Source organism: Sphaeramia orbicularis, chromosome 12, assembly GCF_902148855.1.
Source record: "Sphaeramia orbicularis chromosome 12, fSphaOr1.1, whole genome shotgun sequence".
Lineage (NCBI taxonomy): Eukaryota > Metazoa > Chordata > Actinopteri > Kurtiformes > Apogonidae > Sphaeramia > Sphaeramia orbicularis.
Genome location: NC_043968.1, coordinates 57,306,478 through 57,322,652, shown reverse-complemented (window position 1 = coordinate 57,322,652; position 16,175 = coordinate 57,306,478). Strand labels below are relative to the sequence as shown.

Below are 16,175 nucleotides of genomic sequence, written 5' to 3'. Positions count from 1 at the left end.
AACCTCACCTTTCAACATCCAACATGGCACTGAATTTGCCAATTATTAAACAGATATCTCCAAGCAATGATGTCACCAATGAGCCAATCTCCATCATTTCTTTATATTCGACCACATTTTTCATGACCTTTTTCAGATTAGGTGCCGTTTTGTACCTCTGGATCTGGCCCGGTTGTTAGAAAGTATGCTCCACCCTGCTGCTCACAAATTTAAGTGTTACTATCAAAAGAAAGTCCTCATTCAGTATTCATGCGCCTCCAAAACACTGCTGCAGATTCATGCAGCAGCAAAATTTTACTGTGAAAAATGGATGACGTTAGTTCAACTGCAGTAAGGCTTTAAATGGAAAAAATGGAAAAATGGCCTTATTTTTTGGCATGTTTAGCAAATTTACACTTACCTATTTGCCTTTTCTGCATCATTGTAACCAGCAAAAGGTTGCAACCACTGAACTACTTACTGTTTGCTTCTCTGGACAGATCTCATCATTATGTTGTAAACCCTCAAAACACATTGCTCATGTTTCCTCAAACCTTATTGCAAGTGAACAGGGTGTGTTACATTTGACAGCTTCAGTTACAGTTTCATCTTCAGTTGACTGTTGTACCAATGCTCTGATTCAGCTTTACTTACTGGATCATACTGATGTAGGTCTCCACGTTCATCATGTCACCATCCCTCCAGTCGTTCTTAAAGCCCAGAACCAGAGTGTTTGGCTTGAGACGGCCAAGACCTGCAGCCTTTAAAGGGAGATCAGAAACATCATCACGTTCAAGAACAAGAATATGAATCAACATTAACGTCGGACGTGAAATGATATGGGCTGTGTTTGGAAAAGTAGACTGTGGAACCGTTCAAACAATCAACATCAAACCTCTTTTTCATCACTATATACAGTCACGTGATCTTTTTGGTCAAAATTAGTGATGGCATCCGTCATAAGAGGGCAAAAAAAAAAACATTAAGATAATGAACTAACAACACTAGTCCTTCAGTTACTGGCTGCATATGTGATACATCGTGCCATCCTATGATATAGTTCATGGAATAAATATAATTATTTGTTAATCCCAGAATCATTATGTCTGAGCTGTTACCCTACAGTATGTCTACTGAACTGGGCCATAATCAAGCTGATATTCTGGTTTGACAGAGTCTGGAAAGGTTTTTAGAATTGACTGATGCCATCTTTCAGGAGGAAAATTTACAATGTGTGATTTTTGAAACTAGTTCCCGTTTTACTCCACATACTATTCATTTAATGGAAACCTTTCAGTAGTTTATCATCTCGAACTTTGGGCTTTTTACATGTCAGAGCCCAAACCAAGGTTCAGATTTTTGTGACATTGTATAAAACTATATTAGTTTATGTTTCACGCTGATATTTTACAAATGCACTGAGAAATTTTGTATGACATACCACTGTCCTGACATTATTCCCTACACGATGAGATATACTTGACACAGATTGTTCCATAGAGTCTAGTGTGTTGTTTGACCAGTAGCCTTTTCTGTTATTATAGTCACAACAGAACTGAATTCATGAATGTTTCTCTATTGAGTCAGAATTATTGAATTACTACCAGCACCACCACCTTTGATCAGAACACTTGTGTTTTCTGTATTCTTATGTTTTCATGTTGATTTTTATTTCTTTATTTTTATATATTAAAAAAGTTGCTCTCTTCACCTTTTTAGTTTTTTCTGATTTTGCTCAAAAGCTGACAATATATTAAATTAATTCAATTAATTGAGGTTTTGTTTACTGACAAATGACAAAATCTATTCCACTAATTCCTCTAGAGACAAAAAAACTCAGCCTGTTTACTTCTTGCAATATATTAACTGTGCATGTGTTTTCCAATTATATCAGACATACAGTGTAATTTCAGTAAAATAAGAGTATTTTTAAGTTGAGATTTGTCTTCAATTCATGCAGCCAGGAAACAAACAATTAAATGAATGGTCTGTAAAACTGAGGAGAGAAAAACAAAAAAAATACATTTAGCTCTAGCCTGCCACAACCTTCTGTAACTGGTCTGTTGGTCTGAACCATTAAAAAAAGGTTTTCACTTTAGAAATGAACCAAACCATGGTTCAGTTTGAGACCAGTTCTTTTCATAGAACCAATGTTTCCTATTTTCTCTGTGGGAGCTTTAGCCTTTGCAATTTTAGCTCAGATTAAACTGAAATGTCAGAAGCTGGATCAAACGTGGTGTGAACATCATACACTGGGGTCAAATTGTGGAATCACATTGGACCTCAGACTCTTTGAAACTAAACGAAGATCACTTCTTCCAGATGAATGAGCACGGCAAGTCCAGGTCCAAACTGACTGAAATGCCAAGAGGAGGTGCTCTGTAGACATTCTTCCATTTTTTTTAACCTTCTCTACATCAACAGGCTCTTAACAACGATAGTAATGTTCTCAATTATACATTTTATATATTGTATTATCATAAATGTTGTATTGTTGCATACAATGTTGTATTTTATTGTATTTATAAATTGGACAAAAAATAAACCAATATATTTGTAGGTTATATAAAAACAGAATTGAGGCAATCATATGGGAAATAGTATATAATTATACTCTATGGCCAATTGTATATCATACGTATATGGGTTTACATTTATCACATATGTAGTGGATTATGGTGTCGAACTATATCTATATATATATCTATATCTATCTATATCTCTGTATCTATCTATCTATCTATCTATCTATCTATCTATCTATCTATCTATCTATCTATATATATATATATATATATATATATATATATATATATATATATATGGTAATTATTATATTGATTGATATTGACATATTTGATTTAGCTCGTGTGTGTTATTGTAATAAAAGGGTAGAATTAAATCAGTGTTTACTCCTCATTCCTTTTCAGATGTGCAAATAACACCTAAAATTGTATTGTAAGTATCTATTTTGTATTATCATATAAATGTCTTTTTTAGTTGTCTTGCATTGTTACTTTACTTTTGTTAGTGGTGTATTGTGCATTTTTTGTGTGAAATAAAACATTCATTCATTGAATTTGGATGCACATGTTACTAGTCATGGGAAGTTTTGGCCGTAGAAAGTCTGTTGTGATTGTGTGTGTGTGTGTGTGTGTGTGTGTGTGTGTGTGTGTGACCTCGCAGGAACTGTAATGAAGTCAGAAAGGTCTCGAAATTCAATAAACTTTACAGCCTCATGCAGAAATGAAGTTATCTTAACAAGCACAATTCTGGATACGTTTGCATCTGTTTTTCATTTTTTGCACAGTTTTTAACAACTTTGAAACATCCTTATTAATCCAACAAAACCCCACAGACAGCTGGTATGTGTTAGTCTAGTCTAATCTAATCGGTGTAGTTTATCTCATGGTTGTTTACTCAATCACACCCACAGTCACAGATGGCCATTGCATTTCATGTCTGATCAGTGTGTTTTCCTACCTGGAGCAGGTACTGTGTTCCCTGCCTCATGTCCTCGGCAAACACAGACGTGTAGAAGGCTTTGGTCTCGTTCTTCAGGAGCCAGCGTTGGTACCTCGCCTGCTCTGTGGCAATATCCTTGAAGTTTGGCCTTCTGTAGCCCTGCGTACACACACACACACAGCAGGGTTATTAGAGTCAAGGAAAACTAAAAGAAGTACAACTTGCATAATAATTATATTTTTGAGTCTTATAATTGTTTGCCCATCAGCTCTTGATCCAAACTATCATTACTGTATTGGCCTTTAAAAACTTAAGAAACAAGTAATGATCAACATGACGTTCATGTTAAATAAGGTATTACTTTAAACAGTGTTGACATTAATCTATGTTAATGCAGTGTACACACTAAACTAATGTGTAAACCCTAAAATGACAGACATACTAATGTTATCCATTATTATTACTATATTAGCTAATGTAAATAGCATCTTTAGAAACCTTAATCATAATTCAATACTTTGGTTAAAAATAATACTATTAAAATATAATTTCATATATTAGTTAACTATGAAACAACAGTTAGGCAACTACATTATTGTTAATGAGTTTAGCCTTACTGTAAACTGTTACCTAAATAAACTAGTCCACTTCCCAAAGTAAAATTAAAACTTAATGTAAATGTTAGAAGTAGGTGCTACACTGGGTCATAACATGAAAAATAAATAAATGTGTGAAGGAATTGGGTGCTCATCGGGAAAATAAATGAAAACATGAAACTGATTATCAATGGTAAATGGTGAAAAAAATATATATATAAAAAGCAAAAACTTTAGTCACAAGAAATGTCTGAGGCACTCCAACATAAAATTTAAAAAATGTATTACCTACAGGGACAACACGAACACATTTAACTGCTGAGTGTTGATGAAGATTCTGTAGTTAGTGGCACTAGTGGAAAAGTTAGTTTAGTTTTACCCACAGATGACATCACAGAGGATTTTCAACTACATAACCAAATTGTCACTCTCTATTCTTTAGTCAGTTTGGTTCTTGGTTTAAATGTCGAAACTGTAATAAACAGCCCTTTATTCAACAAATCTGAAAGAGTGGAAAATGACAGTGCAGACAAATCCCTGCTCCTGATTTTAAGGTCAACTATTAGTGGACGATCAGAGTTAGACCGAAGGATTCAATCTGCTCTAAATCTCTGCATGAGAAGGTTTGTTTATTTCTGAAGAAAGAAGCTCACAAAGCTGCTCATCAGCCAGGAAATTGTAATACCATTAGTCGGGAATGTTTACATCGTTTAACTTGTTCTGAGCTCTGGTTCAGTCCTAATGGAAGCAACAGCAGAACAGATCAGAGGCCACTTGTGGAGGGCGGCGTGTTCCACTGAGCCAGAAAGCTGCTGGACAACACAGAGCTGCATTCATCCAATCAAAATGGCCTTTCCATTGTGAAGCAGTAATGCGCGACAGGGGATTTGTAAAAGGCTTTTTACTCTGGGTATACAGTAGTGGAACAAATGCATCAACCACATCGCCACAGTGGCTCTGAGGTGACTGAGTCTGAGTGGACAGGTAATGTGGATCTGTGGGTTTGTCTCCAGCACAGATAAGACTAAAAGTACAGTCAACATGTATGGGGATGAAGTATGTATACCATAAAAACAGCTGGAACAAAATAAAGTAAATGTATATTTTGATACATACAATATACAGTCCATATATTGTATTGTACTGGTTGTATTTAACCTCTGAAAATGGAGGGACTTTAAAGCAGCTGTAATTCCTAAATGGCAAATGCAATATTTTTGTTAAATCCATTAAATTTAATCTACTGTGTTGGTGTATGGAGACCAAATTATAAAACATGTGTCACTGTCCAAATATTTATGGACCTGATTGTATAAATATACTTTAACCTCCGTGAAATGATCTAATGCAGATTTGAGTCTAGATACAGTGTTTTCAGTTAATTTTCTAGATGTCAGAATTATAGTTTCACCATCTAAGAATGTTTAAATATAATCCGTAATAATCCAGATTTGTGCAGTCTAGGCATAAATAATGTTTTAAACCTGGATCAGATCTAACAGGGTCAAGCTGTGACGAAGGAAAAACTGAAACGCTCTTTAATTTGCATTTGCACAGATGGAATAAAGGTCTCAAAAATCAGAAACTTGGTATTAAATAACCTTTACCCTCCCTGAGATGATGTAGTCCAGATTTAATTAGTCTAAATATAGTAGGTTTTAATCTGGATCTGAAATGTGAGTTTTTGCATCTTCACAACCAGAAGAAAATGTTTCAGAAACTAGAAAGACTGTTTAAAGTGGTCTCAAACTATCAGGGATGATCTAAACTACACTGGTTTTAGGACGGGACCTGGGCTAATATGGACTACATGTGGAGAAAATAAATCAAATGTTCATTTTTTGATTTTCACATTAGAATAAAAGATGGATAAATCACAGATTCCATTTTTAACAGCTTTAAACTTTCAGGGCTGATCTAGTCCATACAGGTTTTAGGTTTAGATCTGGTCTACTGTGGTCGCAGCAGTAAAATACTCTCTTTTTGTTGCCTTTTTGTTTTTGTAATAGGTTTCAACAAATCCAAACTTGCTTTAAATAGTCTAGATGAGTCTAAACATGATGGTTTTTGCGATGGATATGTGAAGTGAAATGTCCTTTTTTTTTTGCATTTTCACAATAATTATGTTTAATTAATCTTTGTCCTGTTAGTTGGAAACATCTTTACCCTCTGATGTGTGACAGATTTTTACCACCTCTTTCAATGACAAGTGAAGGAAACACCAGAACATTGAGGTCTTTACCGTGCGAACGTGGCCACAGATCATCAGGCCGACGTTCTTGGTGAAGCTGTGGACAAGGTCAAGGAGAGCAGGGCGCGAGTTGGGGTAACCGGTCATCACCAAACACTGGGGTCTACAAAAGAGAAAAGACAGTTAAACAAATAAGGAAAAAAGACCATCCACACACCAGCAGGTTTTGACATAGTCACAGTGACAGCATTATTATTTCAGTTGGCCCTTCACAGTGGCCTCTTCTTAATGCAGGACAAATGAAGAAACAGGAGCAGAGTAGCGCACATCAAAGCAAATATGTTAAGCACCATGGGATTTAATAGAAGCAGTGCGAGGAGGTGGAGGTCCTCGGAGCAGCACACAAGTCAGTCTGAAGACACCATCAGATGCCCTCTAATCTACCTCCTGGTCTGATGCCATGGGAATCAGTCCCACAAGCATTATCACTAATACATCCTCAAAAACAGCAGTGGCTCATGTGGACGAGGACCACATGTTCTGCTGCTCAGCATAAAAATATACTATAAACAGACATGTGAATTCACTTTAATGAAAATGGATTTGTTCCCATTTAGAGTCTGTGACTTTAAAATGTTGTTCTTTTGTTGCTCAGTGGAATCAAGACACAACAGCAGAAGCATGTAAAAGTGTAAAAAAGAAAAAAAAAATCATAGGATGGAATACTTCTAAGACTCAGAAAAGGTTGTTTGAGTTGCTCATTGGAAAAGGGAGTCATAAAGTAAATAAACAGGAAGAAAACTCCAAGGCACTGTCTTTAAGCATTAAAATGCCTTTATTTTCATGACATGGTCATGCGTAGACCTAAAAAAAAAACACTTCGGCGCGTTTCGGGTTCAAGCCTTCATCAGGAAGTCAAACAAACAAAAAAGCAAAACAAAACAAACAAACAAAAAAAAAAAACTAAAATCAAGTGTGAAACCTGTTCAAAGTGTAATTCTACTGTTGGCCACAGGAGGCTGATTCCACTCGACTCCATCCTCACACTGGAAAAACTTTTTACATAAGTAATAACACTTCCATTTGCTTTTCATGAACCCTCCACTAAGTGCATTGGGGCTTAGATGTCTAATGTTAGCATAAATTGAGCTGGAAGTGAACAAAAAGCACAACTGTACTGTTAACATTCATCCAGTGCTGTAGCTGAAATGACTCTGGGGCATTTGAAGATAACATTACTCAGTTAGCATGTGGCCAGTGTTTTCAGTGCATTAGTGGTAGCATTAGCTTGATTTCACCTTTCATTAATCCGTAACTCCCCTCTCTGGTTCAAACATGGTCACTTCAGTCTCCAAAAAGCTAAGATGGTGATGGAAAAAATGCCAAACTTGAGGCTTCAAAGTAGTTGATCAATGTACAACAGCATACATCAACGTATGCCCTGTGACATTAACATCAATTAACATCTAGTCTGTCTACGGTTTCAACAATCTAACACTGATTAGTTTGATAATAATTAAAACACAATCTTATTCTGCAGCTTAAACTAGAGGTGATAATATTTAATGTACGTGACTACAGGTGTGTTTGCTGTCTGTGTTTAGTACCTGAAGTTCTTGATGTGGTCCTCCACTCCACTCAGATGCAGAGTGTGTGTCAGGGCCTGGTGGTAGGTCAATGCCTGGGTGGACGAGCCCCAGTTCACATCTGGCCGGGAGAACGCATGCAGGCAGAGACACACAGTGCAGTTAGGAGGATGTTTACTGGTCGGCCTGCTGGGCTAAAGGCTGCCTGACCCATGTGGTGTTAGAGTCAGTGACAAGGCCTCGTATGTGTGTGTAGCTGAGAGTCAAACTGCGACTGCACACAGGTGTGTGTTCAGAACTGTGTGTGTCGGGACTCTGTCATTAGGACTATAAGTCTGAAACAGCTGGATCTATATGCACCCAAACAGACATGCAGACACTGGAAGTACTTTTTCATTTCTGCAGATAATTACTTCTTAATCAACCGTCCAGATAACTTCTCCTCAAAATCTGAAGAACGTTCAGACATTTTTCTATCTCACTGATAATCAAATGGAGACAGGATGTAAATAAACTATGCAGATAAGCTCAAAGCTTAAAATTCCGTCTTAATTTGGTCATTTTTCTTAATCTTTTCTAAAGTCTAAGTCTTTTCTAAACCTAATGATGGAAATTAGCTGAAAAGTTATAAAGCTGTGATCGATGTGTCTGTGAATTACAAAAAAGAGCTTGTTATCATATGTTTCCAAACTTTAGAATTTTAAGCAGCTTAACTTCATACAGACTGCGCTGCACCATCACAACATTTTATATTGTTACAGCGGTGCTTTCACACCTGAATGTTCAAACCAAGGTCCGAACCAAGGTTAAAATGTTTGTTAAATTTCAGATTTGGACCAGTTAGTTCAGCTTTCACACTGGTTTACAGACGTCTGCCTTGGCTAATTTTTAACTTCCTCCAGAGTCAGACCTCCGCTTTCTAGATTTTATACATCAAACCAACAATGCTGTACACCCACTTCCTAAACTACACTGACACTTCACACTGACCAGGTTTCTTGTAGCTGACGTAGATGTAGAGACCCAAGACGATGACGTTGGTGAGGAGAGCAGCCCACCAGTTGATGACGAACATCACCACACAGCACAGAACGGCTCCAGCCAGAGAAACCCACATGTTGTAGTATTTGAAGCTGGGACGCCATCCTGCGGTTTCCAACAAAAACAAGTCAAACACAAGCAATGCGAACAAAATTGAAATACCTGAAAGTTACATTCTGGGTGGATGTCACAATGAAAATTAGGGGTGGGAATCAGAGTATGTTGCCCAAGATACATTGATTCTGCAACACCTAACGAGAAAAAATATCTAATTATCTATCCATTATAATGTGTCTGTTTACATGAAGACAAAAAATATAACTGAAGGGGCAAAAATCAGAATAACTATAATTTTTTATATTGACGTGTAACATCAGTCCAAAAAGTAGTGACTCTGGAGAATCAAACCAACTTAAATTTTTTAATAAAACATATTAAAAATGATTGATATTCAGCCCCTGTAGATTATGATATATCGTACATAATACAGTACGATATATTCCTGTAATTATGTTTTGTCCCACCCCTAATCAATATATATTATTAATGGTAAGCTTTACTTGCTGATCAAAAGTTAAATTTGTCAAAAGATGCTTTACTGGGAATAATTAGGATTCAACAGATTAAAATGTGGAAAAGGGAACATTACTGATAATTTCCATCATTAACATGGTTTTAAAGTAGTGAATGTTGCTGTTAAAGAGCATGGATAAAGTTAAAAGTTGTAGTCTGAAGTTGAATATGTGTTTGTGTTAAAAGAATGAAGAGTTAGCAGTCTGTTAGACTGGAGACCAGGATGTTATACCAGCTATTAGGAACCTGGGCATTTATTGACTGGGTACCACAGAAACTAGACTAGTGGGATTTTTAGTGATGGGATACAGTTGGACTTTGTGTGGTTACACAATGACAGGGTCTAAAACAAACCACAGGACATAAAGGGTACATTGACAGTACTGTTTCTCTCAGCTCCACACAGGGCGTTTAAATGTCCCTAAGAGCGAGGTGAAATTGACCCTGAAGCAGCCGGAAAAACCAAATGGGGTTTATATTTTGTGGTTCCAGAGGCAGTAAAATCCATTAGGCAGAGTCTGTAAATGCTGCTTGCCTCTAATTGAGTCATGTACCATTTAAGTCCATGTAATTATACGACCTGCTTGGAAGAATTAGAAGCACATAGAGAATCTGTACCTGGAATTCTGCTAGAGCTTTGGTATCAAAAAGAGGAAAAAGCACAGAACTCAATATGAAAAATCCTCAACTCGATCTATTTCATACAGCTCTACATTCTGCATAATAAGGTGTGTTAACAGTTACAAAGTACACATTTTCCCACTTACCTCGTCACGTATCTATTCCTGGGGGGTTTTGCTTTTATTTCTATGTGATCTCCACCTTTACCCAACTTTACCAGTGACAGTCAATCACTGCGGTTTAAGTCTTATGATACAGATGCACAATTAGTTTATCTTTTTAATTCTGATGACTCACTGCTGTGTTCCTGTTATTAGGCTGCAAAAGCACAATGACCATACAGTATTACAGAATGAGGGTTCTTCTTCTTACTTAAAACCAGATTAGGATACACTGATCCGACAGCAACACTAAGCCAATGGCCTCCAATTTGACTGCCACTGGCTTATCAGCAAATTAAGATGACAACCACTAAAGGTAGTGGCTGATGTTTATCTGCTGCTGTATGAGCTCCTGTCTGACTACAGCCCAGGCCATGATCTCAGACTGAAATCACACTCCATTCCCTCTGTTTCATTCATGTCCATTTGTCTAGTCCAGCTCAATATACAATATGACCAAGCAGCTGTTACAGTGCCTTTACTGAGACTCCAGTGACATGTGTTGTGTTGTACTATGATGTCAGGTGTGCACACTAAATGACAGTTACTTTACATATAGTATTGATATTCCAAACTCAACAGCAGGGGGAAGTCGCACACTAGAACGCACTTGGAACTAAAAAAACCCACCAATGAATCAATGCTATGTATTCACAGACTGTATCACTCACTGAATAAAGTATAAAGCTCATTGTTTCCATTGTTTCCACACATTTGTTTTATGGTATCATCAAGTTTTCCCCTTCAAAAAAAAAAAAAAAAACCTCAAGTCAAAATAACAGTGTCTTATAACCGTCACATTTTGCGTCAGCCAATAGTTTACATTATAGCTCTGTTAGCTTAGCTCTGTTTTTAGACTGAAAACAGCCACAGTAAAACCACTAATCACCTCTGTTTTCTGTAGGTTTGTGTTGTCAGTCGCTGAACTAAAGATCTGTTTAGAATTGAATAAACAAGGTCAGAACTGTCACAGTTTAGTCTGAATTGTCTGAATCAACAAACAGCAACTTAGCAAAGATAATAACATCCCATAATAACTTTGCACCTTCATAAGACTCATTATAAAACTCACCCATGTTGAAGAAACGCTACCATTTCAGCATCAAACTCCATCCTTTTCATTTAGAGCTGTGTCCAGTGGAGAAAACAACAGCGCTTCTAGTTTTTATCCCTTTGTCACTGACTTTAACTCTAAAAATTGTGTCTTAGTGGTTCTCATCCCATCTGTTCACTTTCTGATGCCTTGGTCAAAGACCCTGTGGTGTTAGTTTTCCTCAGCATGAGAGACCAATAGAGTGACTCACTACTCCCTCTAGTGGTCCCATAAACCTACCAGCCAGATTTCTTTATTTTAAACCCTCTAATGAAGGGTTTTTAATACTTTTATATTAATATTTTAATACGGCATATAGTTCCTTTAAGTCAAGTTCACTGATGTCCATTGGGTGTCCAGCCTACTAAGGTTGCACACTAGCAGTTAGCAACAAAGTAAAGCAAATCAAATTTCTGGATCACTGTATCTGTAGACATGACCAACACTACCAAGATGGAAAGGCAAGCGAGGAAATGGGTTGATTTTCTTAGATTTATGGAAAAATGATTCTTTAAACATAAAAACTGCAATTGAACAGGTCAGTGTTGTTTTGTCTTAAACCATAAGGCACCATCTGAAAAATCCTCTGCTGCTCAGATGTGTGTCCTGGAAAGGCAACAGCCGTCCATCTCCTTGGTGTAAACTGACGGTATCCCGTTTGTGGCAGCGGAGTGCTAATTCACGCCAGCACCGTGCCAGTAACATTACAAAATGACAACTCCTGGCAAACTGTTCTCACGCATCTGTCACTTCACAGCGGGGCCGACTAAAATATTGCTAAATGGAACGATGGTCTCTAAGTTTCAAAGGATATCAAAGAACTGGAGGCGTTTTGTTCAATTTAGCAGAACTGTTGCTCATTAACATAGCCCAGTGAATCAGAAAATGACTCACATGTGTGGCAGTGTTTCACTGGCAGTGACCCACTCACTTTGATAGAAACATTCAATACAATGTCGGAGTGATTAGAGGAGAGGGGTGGCGTTGGGTGGCAGAGAGAAAATAAGAAACATCTCCATAAAGGTATGCCAAATATCTGACAAATACTGACTGTGGTTTCATCCCCTGGTGCAAGTAACCTTACATTAGACTGTGATATTCAACAAATACAGCAGTGGCTCCTCATATCGAGAGCTTCTATCACCTCTAGTAACAACATCTTGTTCCAACAGATGACTAAGGGATATATTTGTGAAATATGTGGATGTACAATGTTTGGTATTCGCTAGTGAAACCATTGACTTAAAGCTGTTAACTGGTCACTTCCTGTTTTAACTCAAAGAACTTCCTAATTGTTACAAGAAATTAGGAATTACAAGACCATTTACAACTTGAAAGTACATGTCCGTTTTGGCGCAGATGTCCTGTTATCTTCTGATACAATCTGTCCTGTGAGCTGTAAAACATTAGCTCTAAGCTCTTGGAGGCACTCAACAGATCAGTAAATGTCTAAGTGCTTCAAGTAATTCCTTCTGATGCCCTTATCATTTCCTGCCACATTCATTTTTAAATCCTTATGACTCGTGACTCTACTTGTGGCTCAGCTCATTTTTACAATTAGACAAGTCATGTCTCTTACAGGAAACACCAGTGTGTATGAACTTTCGACTCCAGCATATGCCTTTCTAGTCATTTTGCTTCCTCTTGATCTTACCTGGTGAGTTTGCCAGTGAGGCATGGAACACCGAGAAGTTGATCAAGGCATAAGATGCCAAGAAGAAGTTAGAGATGATGGGAGCAATTGTGTTCAGCTCAGCTGAAAGAAAAATCAAAAACATGCAGTCAGTCATTTCCTCCTGTCTCTAACAAAACCCTGCAGCATTACAATATTTTTGTCCTGAAAAAAATTATTCTAACAACTACACAAAACACAGTTTGTTATCTGACTGTATGATGATTAGGACTGCTGATAATGACATTTTAGCTGTCTAGTGTAGATAATAAAGATTTTGTTGGCCTTTTCTGGTCATTTTACGTCAGTCGTACCAATAAGGATGAAAGCCAGAGCAATCCCGAAGGTCAGGATGTAACCTCGCAGGGGCTCGTTGTTCTTGCCGTAGCCTTTGGCGAACATGCCCAGACCAGGGTAGATGTTGTCCTTACATAAGGCCTGTGGAAACACAGGAGACAAATCAAAACCTTAAAGAAAAGTTTTTTTCTTTGGACACAGTAAAGCTGTTTAAGTGGATCCTTACCTGGAAAACTTTGGGTGCACTGACTAAAGAGGCCAGAGCAGAGGACAAAGTGGCAGAGAAGATCCCAGCAGTGATGATAGGCCCGAAACCAGAAACCAGGCTCATAACCTGAAGACAGAGGTCAAAAAAAGAAACTGCTGACTGTTTGGTCCTTTTCTCTTTCTGGTATGGTCCTAAAATACTTGTGACAGAGTGGCATTATACCTGGAAGTCATTGTGGAGGCCATATTCACAGCCATCTTTGCTGGCTTTACAAGTAGAGAAGTCATAGTTAAAATTGCAGGAGGCACCACCAGTGCAGTTTGTGAACCCAGAGGAGATTGTGTCATTACTTCCACTGGCATCTCTCACAATGCAGGAACCTGATGTGATAACAGATTTATACAATGTTATTATGCATTAAAAAAAGTTTTGATGAGGTTAAAAAAACAAGCATTCTCAAAAGCAGAAAGAAAGCCTATTCCACCTGTAGAAACAGCAACACCTAGGTAGACAATTCCTGTGATGACAATGGCCAGAAGAGTTCCTCTGGGAATGGCCAGCTGCGGGTCCTGCAACAAACAACCACCAAACACATGATCACAAACAATCCAAATGTGAACAAAACCTCTGAATCCAGATCAACAAGGAGCTCCATGCGTTGTACACAATCTGCACTGTGTAATGAATGACAACTCAGCAGTGGCATCTGAAAGCAGCTGCACTTACAGTGTGAGCTAACTAGGGTTAAATGACATTTAAAATAATGCCACTGATTCAAACTGCGAGTTGAGCCTGTTGCTGGTTAAATCAGTCCAGTTGTTATTTTTCAGTATGTGTATTGTTACTGATCCAGAATGTCAGGATAAGTGAATCCCCAATATTTATTTTGAATGGTTGGAGTTGGGTTGTTATGTACAAACAGAATTGTGCTGAAGAATAAACCTGGAATCAGAGTATTTATCTGAAAATAAATAAAATTCAATGTTTTTAGAAAAGTAAAAGGAAGCAGACAGTTGACTCCTTTCTTCACCTCAACATAACGATGTTAAGTTAAAAAAGGAAATACTGTCAGGATACAAAGTAAAATCACAAATAGTTGAATCTGAAAGAATTACACCTATGACTTTTACATTTTACATTTTTAAACTATCTAAATGTTTATGATCTCACTGTTCCAGAGTAAGTAGAGAAATCGGTGCTCATTTACCACTTTTCCTTTAGTGTCTGTTAGCTGTAGTTAACGGTGAGCAGTTACCTGTCGCTAAATAAACAGCATTAGAATGAAGTTTTGCTAGACATGCTCTGTAGATTTGTGGTCCTTGACTGTTTGATTTTGGCATGGCACATTTTGCAGACAGCTTATCAGTCCCTTGTTGATCTCTTTCTTAACTGCGGAAACCAAATTGAGCCCATTTGTGGTTTTTCTGCTAGTTCAGATATCGGGCTTGCCAATGCTAATATGGGTAGCGCTCCTCGAGGCTACTCTGAAATTAACCGTCTGTGAGTAGAAAATCTAATGTTAGATATTTGCTGATGAATACTGATGACTTACTGCTAGATCTCCTGAAATGTTAGCTCCAGCCAGAATGCCAGTGGCTGCAGGGAAGAAGATGGAGAAGACCGAGAAGAAGGTTTCTCCACGGAAATCCGGACCCATGTTCTCCCACATAATTGAACCTGATAATTAAACACAAAGGACGAATCTGGTGAATCATGTCACTCAGCGGTGTGAGGTGGAGCAGGAGGAAATGCAAAGCAGTCGTACCATCATAGCCGAAGAAGCCCTTAGATTCCTTGTCTTTGACAGGGATGAAGGTTCCGATGAAGAAGTTGACAATGGCCGTGATGAGAACAATGAGCAGGAAGATCTGGGCCTGTGGAGAACCCAAAGAACCAAGGAATTAGTGACAGGTTCACTCATTCACGGAGTTTTTATTATGCAATATCAGATATGGTTCGAACCTTGGCCTCCCATTCCATTCCTGCCACTGAGATACCCAGAAGGAGGATCACAGTGATGGTGCCGATGATTCGGATGTCGTTGATTTGATCTGTCATGATGGCATCTGCACCCTGAGACACATTACGAAGGGGCCAAGTGATTAACTTTTCCCACTTTCCAACTGTTGCACCGCTCCAGCTAACAACCTCAGTCATATAAGCCACACAAAAGTAAACAGTAAAACATGATAGTTATTGCATAGCTGGAGCTGTTCTGTTCTGTCTGTATGAACGAATGAAGCAGCAATATTACACATCCCATGTCTGATATTAACTTAAGAAACCTGCACAATCCTGAACTCAACACCCCCCCCCAGAAGCTCTAACTTCATAGATGTGAATAATAAAAAAAAATTAGCATCATGCAATAAAAAAAAAAAAAAAAAAAAAAAAAAAAAGCAAGTTCCATTACAGATCAGAAACCTGTCACCCTAATAATGGGCCTGTTTATGCTGACACCCAGGAAAGCAAAAGTTTTGGCTTTTTTACATTAAATATTGCATGATCATCTAGCATGATGCAACAGTTTTTTCAGATACATTTTCTTTTTTTTATGCAATGCCCTTTGCAAAGGAGAGCATTTTTGTCTTTTTTAAAGTAAAGCTGTGAAACTCTTGTCCCCTATGTGGACAAAAATGCATTGCTCAGGAGGTTAATAATAATAATAATAATAATAATAATAAGAAGAAGA

At 37.7% G+C, this 16,175-nt stretch overlaps 1 protein-coding gene across 2 annotated transcripts in view; it reads right to left on the bottom strand.

Moving 5' to 3' along the window:
- Window positions 1-16,175, bottom strand: part of slc12a2 (solute carrier family 12 member 2) — an 84,255-nt gene that overhangs the window by 30,182 nt on the left and 37,898 nt on the right. For both annotated transcript variants that reach the window (XM_030149823.1, XM_030149824.1), the window contains exons 6-18: window positions 15,446-15,556; window positions 15,249-15,357; window positions 15,036-15,160; window positions 13,968-14,052; window positions 13,706-13,863; window positions 13,502-13,609; window positions 13,293-13,416; window positions 12,961-13,062; window positions 8,808-8,963; window positions 7,839-7,938; window positions 6,283-6,394; window positions 3,463-3,603; window positions 634-740 (exon numbers count right to left, since the gene is read on the bottom strand). In XM_030149823.1, the coding sequence (XP_030005683.1) occupies window positions 634-740; window positions 3,463-3,603; window positions 6,283-6,394; window positions 7,839-7,938; window positions 8,808-8,963; window positions 12,961-13,062; window positions 13,293-13,416; window positions 13,502-13,609; window positions 13,706-13,863; window positions 13,968-14,052; window positions 15,036-15,160; window positions 15,249-15,357; window positions 15,446-15,556 (1,538 nt within the window). The remainder of the gene's footprint in view (window positions 1-633; window positions 741-3,462; window positions 3,604-6,282; window positions 6,395-7,838; window positions 7,939-8,807; window positions 8,964-12,960; window positions 13,063-13,292; window positions 13,417-13,501; window positions 13,610-13,705; window positions 13,864-13,967; window positions 14,053-15,035; window positions 15,161-15,248; window positions 15,358-15,445; window positions 15,557-16,175) is intronic.